This window comes from Oryctolagus cuniculus, chromosome 7 (genome assembly GCF_964237555.1).
Source record: "Oryctolagus cuniculus chromosome 7, mOryCun1.1, whole genome shotgun sequence".
NCBI lineage: Eukaryota > Metazoa > Chordata > Mammalia > Lagomorpha > Leporidae > Oryctolagus > Oryctolagus cuniculus.
In genome coordinates, this window is record NC_091438.1 from 131,812,697 (window position 1) to 131,837,734 (window position 25,038).

General features: G+C 38.7%; 1 protein-coding gene across 23 annotated transcripts in view; it reads left to right on the forward strand.

Annotated features, from left to right (window-relative positions):
* The window catches only part of SCMH1 (Scm polycomb group protein homolog 1), a 232,472-nt gene that overhangs the window by 84,418 nt on the left and 123,016 nt on the right, over positions 1-25,038 (forward strand). For 12 of the 23 annotated variants that reach the window (XM_070078662.1, XM_070078660.1, XM_070078670.1 and 9 more), the window contains 3 exons: positions 4,947-5,089; positions 5,967-6,037; positions 24,197-24,431. In XM_070078662.1, the coding sequence (XP_069934763.1) occupies positions 5,014-5,089; positions 5,967-6,037; positions 24,197-24,431 (382 nt within the window). In that variant the 5' untranslated portion in view covers positions 4,947-5,013. Of the gene's footprint in view, positions 1-4,946; positions 5,090-5,966; positions 6,038-24,196; positions 24,436-25,038 lie in introns of those variants that run through there. The other 11 variants (XM_051857880.2, XM_051857879.2, XM_008265475.4 and 8 more) reach the window with 3 other exon arrangements.

Here is a 25,038-nt window from a genome sequence, read left to right on the forward strand (position 1 = left end):
AGAGATATAAAATGTCTAGGACCAATGGAGGTAGACTTTGACTATAAAAATTATTCATTTGTACACTTGAACAATAGCCAAAAAATAACAAGTGTCCCATTATTGGAATTATCCAAACAGTGGGTGGAGGGACCATTCAGATTTCAACTTTTGTATTACCTCATTAGTATGCCTTTCTTGACTATCCTTTCTAAAATAGCACACATTTCTTCTCTCACTCATACCTTGATTTATTTTTTCCTTTCTGAAAAGATTCAAGAATGGTATAATTCTTTATTCTCTGGACCAACTGACATATATTTATTTGTTTATTATATACTCTCTACATTGTCCCTTAGAATGTAGGCAGAGACTTGGCTGTATTGTTCATAGCCATATGCCAGCCACCAAAGCCTTGAACTATTGTATTATAATACGCAGTAAATGTTTGTTGATTGATAGATATTGGAGAAGGGGATTCATACATTCAGTTAGGTAAATTTTATGGGCCTTTCAATTGTTCAAAGATTTTTTATATTATTTGTAGGTCTCTTCAGGGGAGGGGTCATTCTTCTCATAAGTATACCTATCATATGGTATACAGTAGAGTTTATAAGACATGTTCTTAGTTTTGTTCATATAATAACAATACTGATATAAATGAGATGTCTGGGTTTTTCCAATTTGTAAGGTCTCAGCGCAAGTATTTCCTCTGTAGAGCAACTGTCCATAGCTTACTAAGAGAGCTCATAGTCTGTATGACATCACTTATATTTATTCTCTTAAAGTACTTACCACGTATTACCTTGTTTTGTTTCTGTATCAATTGTGTCTCATCATACACCAAAATGTAAATCCAATGAGGGCCAGGAACCTGTTATACTGCCTAGTATACACAGGATACTCAGTAAACATCTATCAAGTGAATAATTAAAAACACTCAAATTATATGTGTTAAATTATAAAATACTAAGCCCATTTTAGTTAATAATACTAACCTTCACAATAATTCTGACCCCAAATATAGACTAAATTTCCCTGTTGTGCCTTCTGAGGACACTACCTCATTAGCATAAATTTGTCATCACTATAACTGTTTTATTTATTTACTATTTCTACTTATCTTTAGACTGAAAATGCTGTGAATTTAGGAACCATGTCTTTCTTGTTCCCCTAACATTTAACACAGTTCTTTGCACTTTGGAGAAGTTTATTTACTGGATGGTGGATGTAGATGCAATCTTGTGAGATAGATTCCATCTCTCTCTTTCAGATGAGTAAATTGAGGCTTGGAAGGATGAAGTAACTTACCTAAGATAGTTGCCTAAGACTTGAAATGACTCCTTCTGACTCTCCATATCCCATTCTTTCAACCCCACCAATAGTTCCTAGATACAGATTTTAGTTAGAATTACCTAAGGATATGGAAAGCCAAGATACTGTGGCAAAAAAATGTTCTGCATAAGGATCTTTGTGAGTGAGACCCCAGCAGAAAGAAGTGGCCATGAAAGAAGGATATACTTTTCTCTAAAGGGAGGAGAGAACTTCCACTTTGCTTATAGCCTTATCTAAATACTAACGGAATTTGTGGATTCACAGAGCCTCGGGTGGTCACTGACATCATACATGAGTATTAATTGTTAAATCAACAACAAGAGTCACTGTGCGTGAACTCCCCATGCAAGACCTCTGTCCTCAATGAGTTGTACTATGAAAATTAACTGTAAAACTTGTTCTCAGTTTTTTTGTGTGTGTGCAAGTGTGTGCAAACTGTTGAAATCTTTACTTAGTATAGAGTTCGTCTTCTGTGTACAGAATTAATTGAAAATGAATCTTAATGGAGAATGGGACTGGGGAGGTGAGAGGGAGGAGGGGGAGGGGTGGAAATGTGGGTGGGAGGGTGGGTATGGTGGGAAGAATAACTATATTCCTAAAGTTGTACTTATGAAATTTGTATTACTTAAAATATAAATATTTTTTCTTTTTTTTTTCTTTTTTTTTAACTTTTATTTAATGAATATAAATTTCCAAAGTACGATTTATGGATTACAATGGCTTCCCCCACATACCGTCCCTCCCACCCACAACCCTCCCCTTTCCCACTCCCTCTCCCCTTCCATTCACATCAAGATTCATTTTCAATTATCTTAATATACAGAAGATCAGCTTAGTATACATTAAGTAAGGATTTCAACAGTTTGCTCTCACACAGAAACATAAAGTGAAAAATAATAGATGATTTTCTTTAAATGATGATGAAATCAGATCAGACCTATTGTCATGTTTAATCCCAGTGAGAGTCAAGTTGGGAGTTGATAATTTTTTTTTTTTACAGAGGACCAGTTTAGTATACATTAAGTAAAGATTTCAACAGTTTGCACCCCCATAGAAACACAAAGTGAAATATATTGTTTGAGTACTCGTTATAGCATTAAGTCTCAATGTACAGCACATTAAGGACAGAGATCCTACATGAGGAGTAAGTGCACAGTGACTCCTGTTGTTGACTTTACCAATTGACACTCCTGTCTATGGCATCAGTAGTCTCCCTATGCTCCAGTCATGAGTTGCCAAGGCTATGGAAGCCCCTTGAGTTCTCCGACTCTTATCTTGTTTAGACAAGGTCATAGTCAAAGTGGAGGTTCTCTCCTCCCTTCAGAGAAAGGTACCTCCCTCTTTGAAGACCTGTTCTTTCCACTGGGATCTCACTCACAGAGATCTTTTGCCAGAGTGTCTTGGCTTTCCATGCCTGAAATACTCTCATGGGCTTTTCAGCCAGATCCGAATGCCTTTAGGGCTGATTCTGAGGCCAGAGTGCTATTTAGGACATCTGCCATTCTATGAGTCTGCTGAGTATCTCACTTCCCATGTTGGATCACTCTCCCCTTTATTTATTCCATCGGTTAGTGTTAGCAGGTACTAGACTTGTTTATGTGATCCCTTTGACTCTTAGTCCTTTCATTATGATCAATTGTGAACTGAAATTGATCACTTGGAATAGTGAGATGGCATTGGTACATGCCACCTTGATGGGATTGAATTGGAATCCCCTGGTATGTTTTTAACTCTACCATTTGGGGCAAGTCAGCTTGAGCATGTTCCAAATTATACATCTCTTCCCTCTCTTATTCCCACTCTTATGTTTAACAGGGATCACATTTCAGTTAATTTTCAACACTTAAGAATAACTGTGTATTAATTACAGAATTAAACCAGTCATATTAAGTAGAACAGACAAAAAAACTACTAAGAGGGATAATGTATTAAGTTGTTCATTAACAGTCAGGGCTATGCTGATCAAGTCACCGTTTCCCATGGTGTCCATTTCACTTCAGGAGGTTTCCTTTTTGGTGTTCAGTCAGTTGTCACCGATCAGGGAGAACATATGGTATTTGTCCCTTTGGGACTGGCTTATTTCACTCAGCATGATGTGTTCCAGATTCCTCCATTTTGTTGCAAATGACTGGATTTCGTTGTTTCTTACTGCGGTATAGTATTCTAAAGAGTACATATCCCATAATTTCTTTATCCAGTCTACCGTTGATGGGCATTTGGGTCGGTTCCAGGTCTTAGCTATTGTGAATTGAGCTGGAGCCTTCAAAATATGTCCTCAGGCCATACTTGGGACTGACTGAGAGAGAACTGCTGAAGTTGGGACCCAGAACTTTGTTTAAAGAAATAGAGAAAAGTATGAGTATTGCTGTGGAATCAGTGCTTTATACCAGGGTTTGGCAAACTAATGTTTGAGAGCCAACTCTAGTTTCCTCCTGTTTTAGTATAACATAATCATACTTATTTATTTATGTGTTGTCTGTAGCTGCTTTCACACTACAATGGCAGAGCTGAGTAGTTGTAACATAGAGTGTAAGCCTACAAAGCATAAAATTCAAAAAATATTGATTTGAAAGGCAGAAATGCAGAGAGAGAAGGAGAGAGAGATCTTCCATCCACTTGTTCATTCCCCAAATGGCTGCAATGACCTGAGCTAAGCCAGTCTGAAACCAGGAGCCAGGAGCTTCTTCTGGGTCTCCCACATGGGAGCAGGTGCCCAAGTACTTGGACAGTCTTCTGCTGCTTTCTCTGATGTATTAGCAGGGAGCTATATAGGAAGTGGAGCAGCCGGAGCTTGAACCAGCACTCATATGACTGCCGGCACTGCATGCAGAGGTTTAACATTCTACACCATAGCACTGACCCGTATCTTGTCTCTTACAAAAAGTTTATGAGCTCCTGATGTACATCTTGCTGCATGTCCTATTTATTCCTTCTTAAAAAAATTTTTTTTGGATTATTTATTTGAAAGAGAGAGGGAGAGACAGAGAGATGTTCCACTCACTGGTTCACTCCACAGATGCCTACAATGGCCAGGATTTGACCAAGCTGAAGCTAGGAGCCAGGAACTTCAACTGGGTAGCAGGGGCCCAAACACTTGGGTCATCCTCCTCTGCTTTTCCCAGGCCCTTAGCAGAGAGCTTGAACAGAAGTAGAGCAGCTGGAGCATGAACCATTGCCTATATGGGATACCAGTATTAGAGGCAGCAGCGGCCATTTGGGGGGTGAACCAACGGAAGGAAAACCTTTCCTTCTGTCTCTCTCTCTCTCTAACTCTGCCTGTCAAAAAAAAAAAAAAAAAAGTAATGAATGTATTTAGTCTTTCCTTGAGGGTCCTCTCAGCTAAGAGCAAATTTTTTATTAAATTCTGATAACCTCTTTAAATCTTGATTCCAGGAAATATCCATCTCATTTACCCTATGGACTGTCTAGTCATGAGGATTAGTCATTGGCTAGTTCTTGAAATGATTCAGAACTGACAGTGATTTCTGCCAAATCTACTTGGCTCAGTTAAGGATGGTGGGAAAGGGGCCAGTTTTAAAACAGAAGCTACAAAGTCAATAAAGTATATAGACTTGGCATCATCTTTGGAGTGATTTAGATTTTATCATTCAGTGACTCATTTTTATTCCCAGCATCTAGTGCTTTTTGCATTGCCCAAAGGGGCCCTGTGCTGTTCCACCACAGAGGAAACTTCAAGAAATGCTGGTTTGCTACAGTGTTGTAGCTTGTGAGAGTCTCTGGGACCTTCCTTGCTCCATCATGGGGTCACCACTAGGTGGGTATTAGGGGAAGATTGGTAATTGGTTTAACCTTTAAATAAAGAATTTGATGATCTTTTGTAGTCCAATGGTTATGTGTTTAACAACCTGCCCCTTAAAATGTTTTCCCTGTATTTAATATAGTACCAACCTTAAAGATTATTTCTTCGTCATAATCTTCTTTAAACTTTGAGAAACTCTAAGTCCACCTCAAGAGGCTAAAAGATTTTGTAGACTCCTAAGCTTGTTCTTGCTTAGTATCATCAGAAAAGCTTCTCGGGTCCTACTTGTCTCTAAATTACCAGATCTTTGTTATTTTGCACCTCAGAGCAATACAACTATGATTGGAATAGGAAAGGATTAGGGTGAGAAAGAGCCAGTAAAATCTCATCTATCTTCCACACCCCCCCCAATTAAATCCTCTCGCCTTATGTCTCTAGATTGCCTATCCTTCACTCTTCCTGAGCTGAAATGGTGGTATCCAACCACATTGGATGCTAAAAGCTGTCATTTGACAGCAATAAGCAACCTCTGCAAGGGTCAGATTGTTCAAAAGAAATCACCACATTCGCTTTCTACTTCTTCTGTTTTTCATGAGCTTCCTGGGCACTTCTTTAAGACATTGGTGTATCATTTTTGACATTTTGGGTCACTTCAGGGACTAATGTGAAAATGCCTCAGGTCATTTTCAGACTGTGATTTTAAAAAGTTAGTCTAAAAGATCTCAGGTCACCTAGATTCTCCCCTTAATAATCTTTTGAGTCCAAACAGGAAAAAAAAATTTTTATGCTCAAAACCAACTTACAAATCGTTTAATGTTTAGTGTAGATTATGTCCCAAAAGCATTTTTTTTTTGGAAGTTGACTGTGATAGAGATTTCTGTTTTCTTTACAGGTCATTTTACTTGGGACAAATACCTAAAAGAAACATGTTCAGTCCCAGCACCTGTCCATTGCTTCAAGCAGGTAATTGATTCTCAACAGCTTTAGTAGGTGGGAGACAAATAGTTTTATTCTTTATGTTTTTGGGTTTTTTTTCTGGTTCTTATATTATCAAAACATGAGGAGGGATCCCTTGGGCTTTTCATCACAGGGCTCCAGAATAAACCTCTATGAGAGGAGCACAACTCAAGAGGTAAAATTTGGTGACTGTGAGTTTTAGCAGCAGACATTCTCCCCAACTTCATCCCTAACTTCTTACCTTCTTTACCTCTTGAGGATATTTTGTGTTATTGGAAATAATTGCTAATTTTTACTATAGCTATTAACTCAGATAGGAAAGAGTTAAAGTTATATCTCCTTAGTTCTTGAAATTGTAGGAGTATTCCTATACAATATTGTCTTTCTGTAAGAATGTTGACACTGAATCTCATTGGGGACCATTTTGGGAGCTCTTCACAGGTCATCTAGAGCTTTCCACATAAGCTCAAGTGCTACAAATGATGTTGATTGTATCAGTATGTGATAAGAGTGGTGAGTAAAGAAGCCTGCTGCACTCTGGCCTCAGAATCAGCCCTTAAGGCATTCAGATCTGGCTAAAAAGCCCATGAGAGTTTCTCAGGCATGGAAAGCCAAGACATTGTGGCAAAAAAAAAAAAATGACCTAAATGAAAGATCTCTGTGAGTGAGATCCCAGTGGAAAGAACGAGCCATCAAAGAAGGCAGTAGCTTTCTCTGAAGGGAGGCGAGAACTTCCACTTTGACTATGGCCTTGTCTAAATAAGATCAGAGTTGGTGAACTCAAGAGGTTTCCATTGCCTTGGCAACTCATGACAAGAGCCTCAGATGATTACTGATTATCAATAAGTGTGTCAATTTTTAAATCAACAACAAGAGTCACTGTGTACTTGCTCCCCATGTAGGATCTTTGTCCTTAATATGATAATTAATGGTAAAAATAGTCTTCAAGCAGTACTTTATACTTTGTGTGTCTGTGTGGGAGCAAACTGTTGAAATCTTTACTTAGTATATAGTAAGTTGATCTTCTGTATATAAAGATAATTAAAAATGAATCTTAATGAAGAATGGGATGGTTTCTGGGTGGGTGGGTGGTTAGGGGGGGAAAAGCCACTATAATCCAGAAGTTGTACTTTTGAAATTTATATTTATTAATAAAAGTTTTCTAAAAAAAAAAAAGGAGAAGAAGCCTGCTGCTACTAGACATAGCCAAGTACCAGGAAGTTATTTATATATCTCTTCCTTAATTACACAATGGTTATTTCATCTGTCTATATTTCTTTTTCTTTTTTAAGATCTATTTATTTGAGAGGCAAAGTCACAGAGACAGAAAGGGTGAGACAGATCTTTCATCTGCTGGTTCACTCCCCAAATGGCCATGATAGCTGGAGCTGGGCCAATTTGAAGCCAGAAACCAGGAGCTTCTTCTGGGTCTCCCACATGGGTGTAGGGACCCAAGCATTTCAGCCATCTTCCACTGCTTTCCCAGCCATTAGCAGGGAGCTGGATAAGAAGTGGAATAGCTAGGACTCCAACCAGCACTCATATCGGATACTGGCAGCACAGCAGAGGCTTAACCTACTATGCCATGGCACCAGCCCCTCATCTGTCTACGTTTCACTTCAAGTTTGAGTTTTTTCTATATTCTAAGTAAACATAAAAATTTAGAAATTGTACCCATTTGAAAGTAATAAGAAATGAATTCATACTTCTACCTGAAACATTTTTTGAAAAGACAAAAATATAGTAAACCATAGTTTAAAGTCACTGAAGATAAGACAACCAACTAGTGATATCTAAAGATGGAAAACAAATGTGTTTCCTACAATCCCTGCCTACTGCCTTCAAGAGAGTTTCCTGATCATGGATCAGGGAAGGGGAGAGCGAGCAAATTCCCTAATTCATGGAGATGCTTTTAACAATCCAGGGATACCAAAAATGACTAGAATATACAGGACAAAGTACTAGAGATGAAAGAGCTGAACAGAAAGAAAGCTAGAGATCTGCATAGAACTCCCTTCAGGTAGGTGCTACTGTTCAGGACATCCTTGTGAAGGAATATACATAAAGCCAAAGAAAAACCCATCTGAAAGGGTTAGAAGGAACTGACCCTGATACTCACAGAAAAGTAGGAATAGTTCCTGATCCTACCAGCTTATCTAGAAAATCTTGTAATTCAATGGGCATTTTTAGAATGCAATCCTCAGGAAGAACTTGCTTAGTAGCAGGAAATAATTAAATAATTAGCACCGGAATACCATGAGGACTATTCTAGACCTATCTAGCAAATCATAAAAGTTGGAGTCAAATGATGAAACTATTTGTAGGCAACTCATCTGGGAACACAGCATAAGGAGATTTATTTGTGGGAATATAAGAATATCTAATACCCAACAGGTAAAATTCACAGAGCCTAGCATCTGGTCAAAGATTCCTAGGCATGCAAAGAGGCAGGAGAATACAAGCAATAATGGAGAGAATGATCGAATGATCAAGTGATTGAAACCAACTCAGAATCTGCCCAGATCATAGAATAACAAGCAAACACATCAAAATAGTTATTTTAACTGATATGCTTAAAAGTTAAGCAAATGTGGAAGATGTAAAAAATCTTATCGAACCACTAAATATGCAATGAAAAATACATTGGATAGTAGTGATGCCAGAAGTAAAGATTGGTAAATATGAAGACATAGCAATAGAACCTTTCCAAAATTAAATGCATAGGGAAAAAAATTAGAAAAAAAAAGAGTACCAGTAACATGTAATTAGAGTCTCCAAAGGAGAGAAGAAATGGTGTCTAAAGAAATAATGCCTAAAATTTTTCAAAAAATGAAGAAAAATATAGATCTATATATCTAAGAAGCTCAGTGAATCCTAAAAATAAAAGAAGAAAACAACACTAAGACATATCAATAAAATTTCACAAAAACATAGGAAAAACCTTAAAAGTTGCTAAAGAAATATACTTTTCATATGGGATAACTAATATAAGAGTGACATTGTGTTTCTTTTCAGAAATAATACAAGCAAGAACAAAATTAAGCAACATCTTTAAAGTACTGAAAGAAAAAGTTGTCACTTAGAATACTATACCCAGCAAAATTACTTTTCAAAAAGAAAAGTGAAAAATATTTTCAGATGTACAAAAGCTAAAGAAATTGATCAGTAGCAGCCTTACACTACAAGAAGCATTGAAGTCCATCAAGCAGAAGAAAAATAACACCAAGTAGAATAACAGATCTCCACAAAGGAGTGGAAGTCACTAGAAATTGTAATTATAAGAATACATATGTCAGATGTTGTTGTTAAAGATCTCTGTAAAAGGTAGTTAGTTGTAAGAACAATAATTAGCCGGCGCCGCGGCTCACTAGGCTAATCCTCCGCCTAGCGGCGCCGGCACACCGGGTTCTAGTCCCGGTCGGGGCGCCGGATTCTGTCCCGGTTGCCCCTCTTCCAGGCCAGCTCTCTGCTGTGGCCCGGGAGTGCAGTGGAGGATGGCCCAGGTGCTTGGGCCCTGCACCCCATGGGAGACCAGGAAAAGCTCCTGGCTCTTGCCATCGGATCAGCGCGGTGCACTGGCCGCAGCGCGCCGGCCGCGGCGGCCATTGGAGGGTGAACAAACGGCAAAGGAAGACCTTTCTCTCTGTCTCTCTCTCTCACTGTCCACTCTGCCTGTCAAAAAAAAAAAAAAAAAAAAGAACAATAATTATTATGAGGATGATAACATATATAAGTAAAATTATAATGCCAGTTACAAAGGCAGGAGAGGAGAAACCTAAGTATACTATTGTAAAGGTCTTTTGCATAAAGTAGTATATATACTTGCAGTTACACCATGGTAAATTAAAGATATTTACTATAGGGGATGGTGTTGTGGCAGAGCGGGTGAAGCACTGCCTGTGATGCCAGAATCCCATATGGGCACCAGTTCAAGTCCTGGCTGCTCCAATTCCAGTCCAGCTGCCTGGGAAAGCAATGAAAGATGGTCCAAGTGTTTGGGCCCCTGGACCCATGTGGGAGACTAGATGAAGCTCCCGGCTGCTGGCTTCAGCCTTAGCCAGCCCTGGCTGTTGAAGCCATTTGGGAAGTAAACCAGCAAACAGAAGATATTCTCTTTCTCTCTCTCCATCCCTCTCTTCTCTCTCTCTCTCTCTCTCTCTCTCTCCTTCCCTCTCTCTCTCCCCTCCCTCTCTCTCTCCTCTCCCTCTCTTCTTCCCTCCCTCTCTCTTTACCCCTCTCCCTCCTTCCTCCTCCCCCCTCCCCCTTATCCCCTCCCTCTCCCTCTCTTTCGCCTTTCCCCCTCTCTCCCTCACTCCCTCTCTCTCTCCTCTCTCTCCCTCTCCCTCTCTGTCTGTAATTCTGCCTTTCAAATAAATAAAATCTTTTAAAAAATATGTTTACTCTAAACTAAAGCCAAGGCAGACATCGTGGCATAGCAGGTAAGCCAATATTTGGGACCCCCACATCCCATATCAGAGTACTGGCTCAAGTCCTGGCTCCCCTTTGTTTGCTTGCTTTAAAAAAATAATTTTTTTTTCTTGAAAGGCAGAGAGAGAGATCTTCCACCTACTGGTTCACTCTCCAAATGCCCATAACACCCAGGGCTAAACCAGGCCAGAGCTAGGAGCCCAGAACTCAACACATCAAAAAAACTTAACCTGATTAAAGAAATGCAAATCAAAACTGCAGTGAAATACCACTTTATATCCACGAAATGACTAAAATTAAAAAGGTTGATGATAGCAGGTGTTGCTGATGATATGGGGAAATTGAACCCTCATGCATTGATGGTGAAGTTTAAAAAATCCTACAGCCTATATCTTGCAGGGTTTTTCCAAGAAGTCTTTGCCAGTACCTATATATATAGGTAGTATATATACTTGCATATATACTATATAGGTACCGGCAAAGACTTCTTGGAAAATACCCTAGAAGCACAGGCAGTCAAAGCCAAAATTAACATTTGGGATTGCATCAAATTGAGAAGTTTCTGTACTGCAAAAGAAACAGTCAGGAAAGTGAAGAGACAACCGACAGAATGGGAAAAAAAATATTTGCAAACCATGCAACAGATAAAGGGTTGATAACCAGAATCTACAAAGAAATCAAGAAACTCCACAACATCAAAACAAACAACCCACTTAAGAGATGGGCCAAGGACCTCAATAGACATTTTTCAAAAGAGGAAATCCAAATGGCCAACAGACACATGAAAAAAAATGTTCAAGATCACTAGCAGTTAGGGAAATGCAAATCAAAACCACAGTGAGGTTTCACCTCACCCCGGTTAGAATGGCTCACATTCAGAAATCTACCAACAGTAGATGCTGGCGAGGATGTGGGGAAAAAGGGACACTAACCCACTGTTGGTGGGAATGCAAACTGGTCAAGCCACTATGGAAGTCAGTCTGGAGATTCCTCAGAAAACTGAATATAACCTTACCATACAACCCAGCCATCCCACTCCTTGGAATTTACCCAAAATAAATTAAATTGGCAAACAAAAAGGCTGTCTGCACCTTAATGTTTATTGCAGCTCAATTCACAATAGCTAAGACCTGGAACCAACCCAAATGCCCATCAACAGTAGACTGGATAAAGAAATTATGGGACATGTACTCTATAGAATACTATACAGCAGTCAAAAACAACAAAACCCGGTCATTTGCAACAAGATGGAGGAATTTGGAAAACATCATGCTGAGTGAATTAAGCCAGTCCCCAGTCCCAAAGGGACAAATATCGTATGTTCTCCCTGATCAGCGACAACTAACTGAGCACCAAAGGGGAAACATGTTGAAGTGAAATGGACACTATGAGAAACAGTGACTTGATCAGCTCTTGTCCTGACTGTTGATGTACAATGTAATACTTTATCCATTTTAGTATTTTTTTTTGTTCTAGTACCATTGGTTGACCTCTGTAATTAACACACAATTATTCTTAGGTGTTTAAATTTTAACTGAAAAGTGATCCCTGTTAGGAATTTGGAAAACATTATGCTGAGTGAAATAAGCCAAACCCAAAGGGACAAATACTGTATGTTCTCCCTGATCGGTGACAACTAGCTGAGCACCAAAAAGGAAACCTGTTAAAGTGAAATGAACACTATGAGAAACGGTGACTTGATCAGCCCTTGCCCTGACTGTTGATGAACAACTTAATACATTATCCCTCTTAGTATTTTTGTTTGTTTGTTCTACTTAATACTTTTGGTTGAATACTGTAATCAATACACAATTCTTCTTAAGTGCTGAAACTTAACTGAAAAGTGATCGCTGTTAAATATAAGAGTGGGAATCAGAGAGTGAAGAGATGTGCAATTCGGGACATGCTCAAGCTGACTTACCTCAAACGGTAGAGTTAGAAACATACCAGGGGATTCCAATTCAATCCCATCCAGGTGGCATGTACCAATGCCATCTCACTAGTCCCGGTGATCAATTTCTGTTCACAATTGATCATAATGATAGGACTAAGAGCCAATAGGAGCACATAAACAAGAATAGTGTCTGCAATACTAGCTGATAGAATAAAAAAGGGAGAGAATGATCCAACATGGGAAGTGAGATACACAGCAGACCCATAGAATGGCAGATGTCCTAAACAGCGCTCTGGCCTCAGAATCAGCCCTTAAGGTACGCAAATCTGGCTGAAAAGCCCATGAGAGTATTTCAGGCATGGAAAGCCAAGACACTCTGGGGAAAAAAAAAAAAAAAAAAAAAAAAAACCTAAATGAAAGATCTCCGCGAGTGAGATCCCAGTGGAAAGAACAGGTCATCAAAGAAGGAGGTACCTTTCTCTGAAGGGAGGAGAGAACTTCCACTTTGACTACGACCTTGTCTAAATATGATCAGAGTCGGTGAACTCAGGGGGCTTCCATAGCCTTGGCAACTCATGACAAGAGCCTAGGGTGATTACTGATGCCATAAACAAGAGTGTCAATTTGTTAAGTCAACAACAGGAGTCACTGTGCACTTACTCCTCATGCATGTAGGATCTCTGTCCTTAATGTGCTGTACATTGCGATTTAATGCTATAACTAGTACTCAAACAGTATTTTTCACTTTGTGTTTCTATGGGGGTGCAAACTGTTGAAATCTTTACTTAATATATGCTAAACTGATCTTCTGTATATAAAGAGAATTGAAAATGAATCTTGATGTGAATGGAAGGGGGGAGGGAGTGGGAAAGGGGAGGGTTGCGGGTGGGAGGGAAGTCATTGGGGGGGGGAAGCCATTGTAATCCATAAGCTGTACTTTGGAAATTTATATTCATTAAATAAAAGTTAAAAAAAATCCTACAGCCAGTATAGAAAACAGCTTAGATGTTGTGGCTCAGTAGATTAAACTGCTGCTTATAATGTTGACATTCCATATCAGAGTGCCAAGTCAAATCCTGACTGCTCTGCTTCTGACCCATCTACCTGCTAATGTGCCTGGGAAAGCAGCAGTGGATGACCCAAGTACTTGAGTTCCTGTCACTCTGTGGGAGACCCAGAAGAAGTTCTAGGCTCCTGGCTTCAACCTGGCTTAGCTCTAGCTGTTGGGGCTGTATGGGGAATGAACCAGCAGATGGAGGATCTCTCTGTGTGTCTGTCTATGTCTCTCTCTGTCTCTCCCCCTCTCTGTAGCTCTTCCAAATAAATAAATAAATAAATAAATCTTCTAAAAAAATTGAACAGAGTTACCTCATGACCCAGCAGTCATACTCAACTAGTATATATATCTGAGAATAGAAAAAGAAAAATGTCCACACAAAAATATATCAGAAATATTTGTCACATGATCATTCATGATAGCCAAAAAAGGAAACATTGAAATATCCATTCACTGATGAATGAATAAGTAAAGTGTAATATCTCCATCCAATGGAATTTTATTCAACAATGAAAAAGAATAAGGTACTGGTAATGTTACAACATGATGAATGTTGAAAGCATGCTTTGTGAAAGAAGCTATTCATACCATATTGCATGATTCCATCAATATGAAATATTCAGAATAGGTAAATAGAAACAAAAAGTAGATTGATGGTTCCAGGGCCTGCTGTGAGAGGGAATGATGAGGGACTCAAATGAGCATGGAGTTCTTTTGAGGGGTGATCAAACTGTTGTACAGTTAGATGTGAGTGTTATTTTCACGAGTCTGCAAATATACAAAATCCATTGAATTCTACACTTCAAAATGTTCAAAAGGTTTATTTTCTGGCATGTGAGTCAAACATATGAGGGGTCTTTTAAAGGCCATGAAAAATGCATATTATGAAAAAACTATGCATCAGTTTGAAAATTTTTGCCCCAAAATAAGCTTTTAATTCTGTCCTTTCATTCACAACACTATTAGATATTTTTGCAAGAGAAAAGGATGTACAGTAGCTGTTTGTATCCATGAGTTCTTCATCTGCTAATTCAACCAACAGCAGATAGAAAATACTGCATCTGTACTGAACACACAGTTTTTTTCCTTGTCATTCTGTAAACAGTACAGCAACTATTTATGTAGTATTTATATAGTTTTCAGTATTTTGTAAGTGGTCTAGAGATTATTTTAAGTGTATAGGAGGATCTACATAGGTTATATACAAATGCTATGCCATTTTATATAAGAACTTGAGCATCCACAGATTTTGGCATCCATGAGAAGTTCAGAAGGCAATCAGAATTTCAAGGGATGCTGAGATATTCTCATATAAAGTAAATATTCATAGTTTCTTTTGTAATGGTCCAAAACTGGAAATAAACCAAATGTCTGTTAACATGGTATACTACTCAGAAATGAATTATGGGTCAAGTATATGTATCCTAAATACTTGGGATCAGAAATATTTTGGATTTTGAAATTTTGGAATATATACATATACATAATGAAATCTATTTTTTGGGAATAACATCCAAATCTAAACACAAAACTCATTTATGTTTCCTACAACTTATACATATAGCCTGTGGGTAATTTTATATAATATTTTTAAGTTGTTTTGACCATGATCTGTTACGAAATCAGGTGTAGAATTTTCCATTTGAGGCATCATGTTGATGGTTAAAGTGCTTCAGATTTTAGAGCATTTCAGATTTTCATATTAGGGATATTCAACTTGTATTGATACATTCAACAACATGTATGAATATTTAATAATATTTAATAACGTAATAACTAAGTTGAGTTAAACAAGCTAAACAGCAATAGCAAAAGAATATATATTCTACAATTCCATCTAAGACTAGATTTGTAACCAGTGTATAGTGATAAAAGAGATAAGTGATTACCTGGGCTTAGGGTTTAAGAGGAGTCTCAAAAGAGGGGTTATAAAAGGAGCCATAGTTCATATAACAGACTCACAGAATGCCAGTTGCTTTAAATAGCACTCTGACATCAGAATCAGCCCTTAAGGTATTCTGATCTGGCTAAAAAGCCCACGAGAACATTTCAGGCGTGGAAAGCCAAGACACTGTGACAAAAAATGTCCTACATTGAAGTTCCTTGGTGGGTGAGACCCCAGTGAAAAGAAGTGATCATCAAAGAAGGAGGTACTTTTCTCTCAAGGGAGGAGAGAACTTCCACTTTGCTTATGGCCTTATCTAAATACTGACAAAGTTTCCATAGCCTAGGCAGTTCATGTTAAGAGCCTCAGATTATCACTGACATCATACATAAGAATGTTAATTGTTCAGTGAACAACAGGAGTCACTGTGCACTAACTTCCCTTGTAGGACCTCTGTCCTCAAAGAGTTGCATTTTAATTATGTCTAAGTACTCACAAAAGATGTATCATTCTTGGGTGCTTCTTTAAAGTTAATATTCTAAAAAAAAGTGAAATTAACATCAAGATGCAATGACTTTGAACAGCCTTTGTCTCAACTGTTGAGGGACAGTTTTTTGATTTATTTTGTTCATGCCAACTGTTGAACTCTTTCCTTAGTATAGAGTTGGACTTCTTTGTATAAAGTTAATTGAAAATGGATCTTAGTGGAGAATGGGACTGGGAATGTGAAAGGGAGAAGGAGGAGGGGTGGGAGGGTGGATGAGAGAGTGGATATGGTGGGAAGAATCACTATATTCCTAGGGAGGAGGCAAGATGGCGGAATAGGAAGGGAGCACACTGATAGTCCGGGGAGAGACAGTTTAATAAAAGTGGAGATACTACAGGTTCAAGGAGGAGTAGGGGAAGAAACAGCAGAAGAAACTCTTCTGGAACAAGTGATTCACAGCGGACCTGCGTGGAGAGCGTGGGAGCCCACAGTTCGGGACACCAGCGGCGGACTCAACACACCAGCGCTGGAACGCGAGGTGAGCCGAACCTCAATAGCCCGAGACACCAGCAGGCAAGCAGAAAGAGGAGACTAGAGGGAACGACCCCAGGGGGAAAAGTTCACCAGGCTAACTAGAAGAGAGAGAGAGAGAGAGAAAAAAAAGTGACTGATACAGACATGGGTTTCTCTCTCTCCGCTCACCTCTCAAAGGCAAGCAAGACAAAGAGCAGGCGCCATCTTGGACATACATCATAAGCAGAGCGACCTCAGGTCTGCACCGGCCCTGAGCCTAGTAGAAAAACCTGACTCTGGGCGGGGTGAAATAACAGGAGATTAGGACCTAGTAAATTTGTGGTGCTACTAAACTGAGACTGTGAAAAAAGAGACGGTGGGGGAGAGAACTCACAGAATTCACGTGAGTACTCTCCAGAGACGCTGCAATTCCGTAACTTTGGCAACCCAGTGGGAGACTGAAGGAGAATTTGAGCCCACTCTGAGGGCAGAACAGATTCCCTGTGTGGTCCTTGGGAAAGAGCTTCCAATCTCTGGCTCCTGTGGGTATATCATTTGCCTGCTAACTACCTCCAACTTCATTCAGCTGTGCGGAATTACTTCCCTTTTGAATCAAAAAAAGAAAGAGAGAGAGAGATCCCTAACCTGGGAGTGTCACCTTTGGCACGCCAAACAGAGCTCTCAGGCCACACCGATCTCAAGCCTCTAAGGCTCCATCAAAAACAGTCCACTTAATCTAGAGTCATAGTATAACAAGAAAAAGAACCACAGTGAAGAAACCAAATATCTCCAATATGCGAAATAACAAACGCAAAAACCGAGGTAATAAAAACAAGGAAGTCACTATGATGCCCCCAAATGAAAAAGACACCCCAATTCAAGGTTATGAAGATGATGAGATAGAAGAAATGCAAGAAGCAGATCTCAAAAAATTGATAACATTAAGAAGTTCTCAAAAACGAATTCTTGAACTACAGAAATCCTTAATGGACAAGATAGAAAATCTCTGTCATGAAAATGAAATATTAAGGAGGAATCGAAACAACTAGTACAACAGGAAACTGTGATAGTGACAAGAAATCATAATGAAGTGAAGAATTCAATAGATCAAATGAAAAACATATTAGAGAGCCTTACAAACAGAATGGGTGAAGCAGAAGAGAGAATATCGGACTTAGAAGACAGAGAACAGGAAAGGATACAGTCAGACCAAAGAAAAGAAGAGGAAATTAGAAATCTAAAACATATTGTCGGGAATCTTCAGGATACTATTAAAAAACCCAACATTCGGGTTCTAGGAGTTCCTGAAGGCATGGAGAGGGAGAAGGATTAGAAGGCCTTTTTAGTGAGATATTAGCAGAAAATTTCCCAGGTTTGGAGAAGGACAGAGAAATCCTAGTACAGGAAGCTCATAGAACCCCTAGTAAACATGACCAAAAGAGATCCTCACCACGATACATTGTAATTAAACTCTCCACAGTGAAACATAAAGAAAAGATCCTGAAATGTGCAAGAGAGAAATGTCAGATTACTCTCAGAGGATCTCCAATCAGACTCACAGCTGACTTCTCATCAGAAACCCTACAAGCTAGGAGGGAATGGCGAGATATAGCCCAGGTACTAAGAGAGAAAAACTGCCAGCCCAGAATATTATATCCTGCAAAGCTATCATTTGTGAATTAAGGTGAAATAAAGACTTTTCATAGCAAACAGAAATTGAAAGAATTTGTCGCCACTCATCCAGCCCTGCAAAAGATGCTTAAAGATGTGTTGCACACAGAAACACAGAAACACGGTCATCAATATGAAAGAAGGAAAAGGAAGGAAACCTCACAGCAAAAGATCACAGGGAATTCAAAGCATATATCAGAACTTATCTTTGGTAAATGGCAGGGCAAAGTTACCACTTATCAATAGTCACATTGAACGTTAATGGCCTGAACTGTCCAGTTAAAAGACACAGATTGGCTGATTGGGTTAAGGAACAAAACCCATCTATTTGCTGCTTACAAGAAACACATCTTTCCAACAAAGATGCATACAGACTGAAAGTGAAAGGCTGGAAAAAGATATGCCATGCCAACAGAAATGAAAAAAGAGCAGGCATAGCCATCTTAATATCGGACAACATAAACTTTACCACAAAAACTGTTAAGAGAGACAAAGAGGGACCCTATATAATGATTAAGGGATCAATTCAACAGGAAAATACAACAGTTATCAATGTATATGCACCTAACTACAGGGCACCGGTTTATCTAAAAGATTTGTTAAGGGACTTAAAGGGAGACTTAGACCCCAATACAATAGTACTGGGGGACTTCAATACTCCACTCTCAGAAATAGATCAACAGGACAGAAGATCAACAAGGATACAGTAGATTTAAATGACACTATAGCCCAAATGGATCTAACAGATATCTACAGAACTTTTCATCCTACACTTAAAAAATTTACATTCTTCTCAGCAGTACATGGAACCTTCTCTAGGATTGACCACATACTAGGCCATAAAGCAAGTCTCAGCAAATTCAAAAGAATTAGAATCATACCATGCAGCTTCTCAGACCATAAAGGAATGAAGTTGGAAATTAGCAACTCAGGAATCCCTAGAGCATACACAAACACATGGAGATTGAACAACATGCTCCTGAATGAACAATGGGTCATAGAAGAAATTAAACGAGAAATCAAAAATTTTCTGGAAGTAAATGAGGATAACAGCACAACATACCAAAACTTATGGGACGCAGCAAAAGCAGTGTTAAGAGGAAAGTTTATATCAATAGGTGCCTATATCAAGAAACTGGAAAGGCACCAAATAGATGAGCTTTCAGTTCACCTCAAGGATTTAGAAAACCTACAGCAAACCAGACCCAAATCTAGTAGAGAAGAAATCAACAGGATTGAATCCAAAAAAAAAAATTTACAAAAAATCAGCCAAACGAGGAGCTGGTTTTTTGAAAAAAATAAACAAAATTGACACACCATTGGCCCAACTGACTAAAAAAAGAAAAGACCCAAATCAATAAAATCAGAGATGAAAAAGCAAACGTAACAACAGACACCACAGAAATAAAAAGAATCATCAGAAATTACTACAAGGAATTGTATGCCAGCCAACAGGGAAACCTATCAGAAATGGATAGATTCCTGGACACATGCAACCTACTTAAATTGAACAAGGAAGACATAGAAAACCTAAACAGACCCATAACTGAGAAAGAAATTGAAACAGTAATAAAGGCCCTCCCAACAAAGAAAAGCCCAGGACCAGATGGATTCACTGCTGAATTCTACCAGCCATTTAAAGAAGAACTGACTCCATTTCTTCTCAAACTATTCAGAACAATCAAAAAAGAGGGAGTCCTCCCAAATTCTTTCTATGAAGCCAGCATCACCTTAATTCCTAAGCTGGAAAAAGATGCAGCATTGAAAGAGAATTACAGACCAATATCCCTGATGAACATAGACGCAAAAATCCTCAATAAAATTCTGGCCAATAGAATGCAACAACACATCAGAAAAATCATCCACCCAGACCAAGTGGGATTTATCCCTGGTATGCGGGGATGGTTTAATGTGCGCAAAACAATCAATGTGATTCACCACATTAACAGACTGCAAAAGAAAAACCATATGATTATCTCAATAGACGCCGAGAAAGCATTTGATAAAATACAACACCCTTTCATGATGAAAACTCTAAGCAAATTGGGTTTGGAAGGAACATTCCTCAATACAATCAAAGCAATCTATGAAAAACCCACAGCCAACATCCTATTGAATGGGGAAAAGTTGGAAGCATTTCCACTGAGATCTGGTACCAGACAGGGATGCCCACTCTCACCACTGCTATTAAATATAGTTCTGGAAGTTCTAGCCAGAGCTATTAGGCAAGAAAAAGAAATTAAAGGGATACAAATTGAGAAGGAAGAACTCAAACTATCCGTCTTTGCAGATGATATGATTCTTTATTTAGGGGACCCAAAGAACTCTACTAACAGACTATTGGAACTCATAAAGGAGTTTGGCAAAGTGGCAGGATATAAAATCAATGCACAAAAATCAAAAGCCTTTGTAAACACAAGCAATGCCACGGCTGAGAAAGAACTGCTAAGATCAATCCCATTCACAATAGCTACAAAAACAATCAAATACCTTGGAATAAACTTAACCAAGGACGTTAAAGATCTCTACGATGAGAATTACAAAATCTTAAAGAAAGAAATAGAAGAGGATACCAAAAAATGGAAAAATCTTCCATGCTCATGGATTGCAAGAATCAACATCATCAAAATGTCCATTCTCCCAAAAGCAATTTATACATTCAATGCAATACCAATCAAGATACCGAAGACATTCTTCTCAGATCTGGAAAAAATGATGCTGAAATTTAGATGGAGACACAGGAGACTTCAAATAGCTAAAGCAATCTTGTACAACAAAAACAAAGCCGGAGGCATCACAATACCAGATTTCAGGACATACTACAGGGCAGTTGTAATCAAAACAGCATGGTACTGGTACAGAGACAGATGGATAGACCAACGGAACAGAATAGAAACACCAGAAATCAACCCAAACATCTACAGCCAACTCATATTTGATCAAGGATCCAAAACCAATCCCTGGAGTAAGGACAGTCTATTCAATAAATGGTGCTGGGAAAATTGGATTTCCACATGCAGAATCATGAAGCAAGACCCCTACCTTTCACCTTACACAAAAATTCACTCAACATGGATTAAAGACTTAAATCTACGAACTGACACCATCAGATTATTAGAGAGCATTGGAAAAACCCTGCAAGATATAGGTACTGGCAATGACTTCTTGGAAAACACCCCAGAAGCACAGGCAGTCAAAGCCAAAATTAACATTTGGGATTGCATCAAATTGAGAAGTTTCTGTACTGCAAAAGAAACAGTCAGGAAAGTGAAGAGACAACCGACAGAATGGGAAAATATATTTGCAAACTATGCAACTGATAAAGGGTTGATAACCAGAATCTGCAAAAAAATCAAGAAACTCCACAACATCAAAACAAACAACCCACTTAAGAGATGGGCCAAGGACCTCAATAGACATTTTACAAAAGAGGAAGTCCAAATGGCCAACAGACACATGAAAAAATGTTCAAGGTCATTAGCAATCAGGGAAATGCAAATCAAAACCACAATGAGGTTTCACCTCACCCCGGTTAGAATGGCTCACATTCAGAAATCTACCAACAGTAGATGCTGGCGAGGATGTGGGGAAAAAGGGACACTAACCCACTGTTGGTGGGAATGCAAACTGGTCAAGCCACTATGGAAGTCAGTCTGGAGATTCCTCAGAAAACTGAATATAACCTTACCATACAACCCAGCCATCCCACTCCTTGGAATTTACCCAAAATAAATTAAATTGGCAAACAAAAAGGCTGTCTGCACCTTAATGTTTATTGCAGCTCAATTCACAATAGCTAAGACCTGGAACCAACCCAAATGCCCATCAACAGTAGACTGGATAAAGAAATTATGGGACATGTACTCTATAGAATACTATACAGCAGTCAAAAACAACAAAACCCGGTCATTTGCAACAAGATGGAGGAATTTGGAAAACATCATGCTGAGTGAATTAAGCCAGTCCCCAGTCCCAAAGGGACAAATATCGTATGTTCTCCCTGATCAGCGACAACTAACTGAGCACCAAAGGGGAAACATGTTGAAGTGAAATGGACACTATGAGAAACAGTGACTTGATCAGCTCTTGTCCTGACTGTTGATGTACAATGTAATACTTTATCCATTTTAGTATTTTTTTTTTGTTCTAGTACCATTGGTTGACCTCTGTAATTAACACACAATTATTCTTAGGTGTTTAAATTTTAACTGAAAAGTGATCCCTGTTAGGAATTTGGAAAACATTATGCTGAGTGAAATAAGCCAAACCCAAAGGGACAAATACTGTATGTTCTCCCTGATCGGTGACAACTAGCTGAGCACCAAAAAGGAAACCTGTTAAAGTGAAATGAACACTATGAGAAACGGTGACTTGATCAGCCCTTGCCCTGACTGTTGATGAACAACTTAATACATTATCCCTCTTAGTATTTTTGTTTGTTTGTTCTACTTAATACTTTTGGTTGAATACTGTAATCAATACACAATTCTTCTTAAGTGCTGAAACTTAACTGAAAAGTGATCGCTGTTAAATATAAGAGTGGGAATCAGAGAGTGAAGAGATGTGCAATTCGGGACATGCTCAAGCTGACTTACCTCAAACGGTAGAGTTAGAAACATACCAGGGGATTCCAATTCAATCCCATCCAGGTGGCATGTACCAATGCCATCTCACTAGTCCCGGTGATCAATTTCTGTTCACAATTGATCATAATGATAGGACTAAGAGCCAATAGGAGCACATAAACAAGAATAGTGTCTGCAATACTAGCTGATAGAATAAAAAAGGGAGAGAATGATCCAACATGGGAAGTGAGATACACAGCAGACCCATAGAATGGCAGATGTCCTAAACAGCGCTCTGGCCTCAGAATCAGCCCTTAAGGTACGCAAATCTGGCTGAAAAGCCCATGAGAGTATTTCAGGCATGGAAAGCCAAGACACTCTGGAAAAAAAAAAAAAAAACCTAAATGAAAGATCTCCGCGAGTGAGATCCCAGTGGAAAGGACAGGTCATCAAAGAAGGAGGTACCTTTCTCTGAAGGGAGGAGAGAACCTCCACTTTGACCATGGCCTTGTCTAAATATGATCAGAGTCGGTGAACTCAGGGGGCTTCCATAGCCTTGGCAGCTCACAACAAGAGCCTAGGTTGATTACTGATGCCATAAACAAGAGTGTCAATTTGTTAAGTCAACAACAGGAGTCACTGTGCACTTAACTCCTCATGTAGGATCTCTGTCCTTAATGTGCTGTACATTGCGATTTAATGCTATAACTAGTACTCAAACAGTATTTTTCACTTTATGTTTCTGTGTGGGAGCAAACTGTTGAAATCTTTACTTAATGTATGCTAAACTGACCTTCTGTATATAGAGAATTGAAAATGAATCTTGATGTGAATGGAAGGGGGGAGGGAGTGGGAAAGGGGAGGGTTGCGGGTGGGAGGGAAGTTATTGGGGGGGGGGGAAGCCATTGTAATCCATAAGCTGTACTTTGGAAATTTATATTCATTAAATAAAAGTTAAAAAAAAAGAATCACTATATTCCTAAAGTTGTGCTTACGAAATGCATGAAGTTTGTATTCCTTAAATAAAAGATTTATTTGTGGGGGGTCAGGAATAAAATAAAAGGAGCTGTGAGAACTTTAAGGTAATAGCCATGTTCATTATCTTGATTGTGATGATAAATTCGTGGATGCATGTGGTATATATAGTGTCATGGTTAAATATATATATATATAATATATATAAAGACTTACCAAAGTATAATTTATTATATTTAATTATATGAATTGATATATGAGTTAAAGTCAAAGAAAAAATTGCAACCCTCATTAGTCTGTGTGGTAGATGTACAGATCAATTTTCCAAAATGTTTTATAGTTTACTATGATGTGGCAGTCCTAAATGAAAATGTTATGCCTAGAATGCTAAGGAGTTTGACAAGATAGCATTAGAAAGCATGTAAGTAATTGGACTATATGAGACACTTGTGCTTTTTTTTATTAATTAGTGTTAATTTGGTGCTTCAATGGAAAGTAAATTTTTTCCCTTCTTACTTTCCATTTTTACTTTTGTTAAGTATAAGGAACTAATTTAGATCCGTTGTCCCTGGCCTAGTTATAACCAATTTGAATCCAAAGCATAAGGTTTCAGATTCCATCTCTTAACATTCTTATGGAAAATGCAGTTTACTATTAGTCTGTCTAATCTCCATGACTTATTCTCCTCAGTCCTACACACCTCCAAGCAACGAATTCAAGATCAGCATGAAATTGGAAGCACAGGACCCCAGGAACACCACCTCCACCTGTATTGCCACAGTAGTTGGACTGACAGGTGCCCGCCTTCGCTTGCGCCTTGATGGCAGTGACAATAAAAATGACTTCTGGCGCCTGGTTGACTCAGCTGAAATCCAGCCTATTGGGAATTGTGAGAAGAATGGGGGTATGCTGCAGCCCCCTCTGGGTGAGTAACTGGGCCCTCGCTAGTCAGTCTAGTCAATCAACTTGATTCCAAAAGTCATACATACTGTTAGGAGAAAACCCAGAGACTCTTGTTTATCCTTTTTTCATATGGTCCCCCCAAAATGACCTACCCAAACTGAAACAAACTGCAAGATATGGACATCTCCATCTCTACATTGTGTTATGAGGTCCAAACTTCTTCAGACTCTTACTTTTTCTAGCAAGAGTTGTGTTCCAATAAAACTTTATTTACCATGAAAAGGTGACTAAGCCTGCTAACTTAAGTTTGCTGGCTTATGATTTAGATACAACCACTTGTTATAGTTGTAAAATGTGAAATATTAACCCTTTCTTTCCATCTACATCAATTAAATAGACTATGACTATTAAAATCCCTTTCTTCCTTTTATATCTGTGCCCATTTGTCCTGGGAGAAAAAATGGAAGGTTTTGCCATTTAATCTACCTCAAAAAACAATGTTTGACCAAATTCTATAATTATGAGAAAGAGTAAGAAAAAAATCTCCCCATGTAACAGATGACTATTACAAGGATCTTTTATCTTCTCTTGCCCAAATTTTTACTTGGTCCTTGGAATCTTCTCATTTT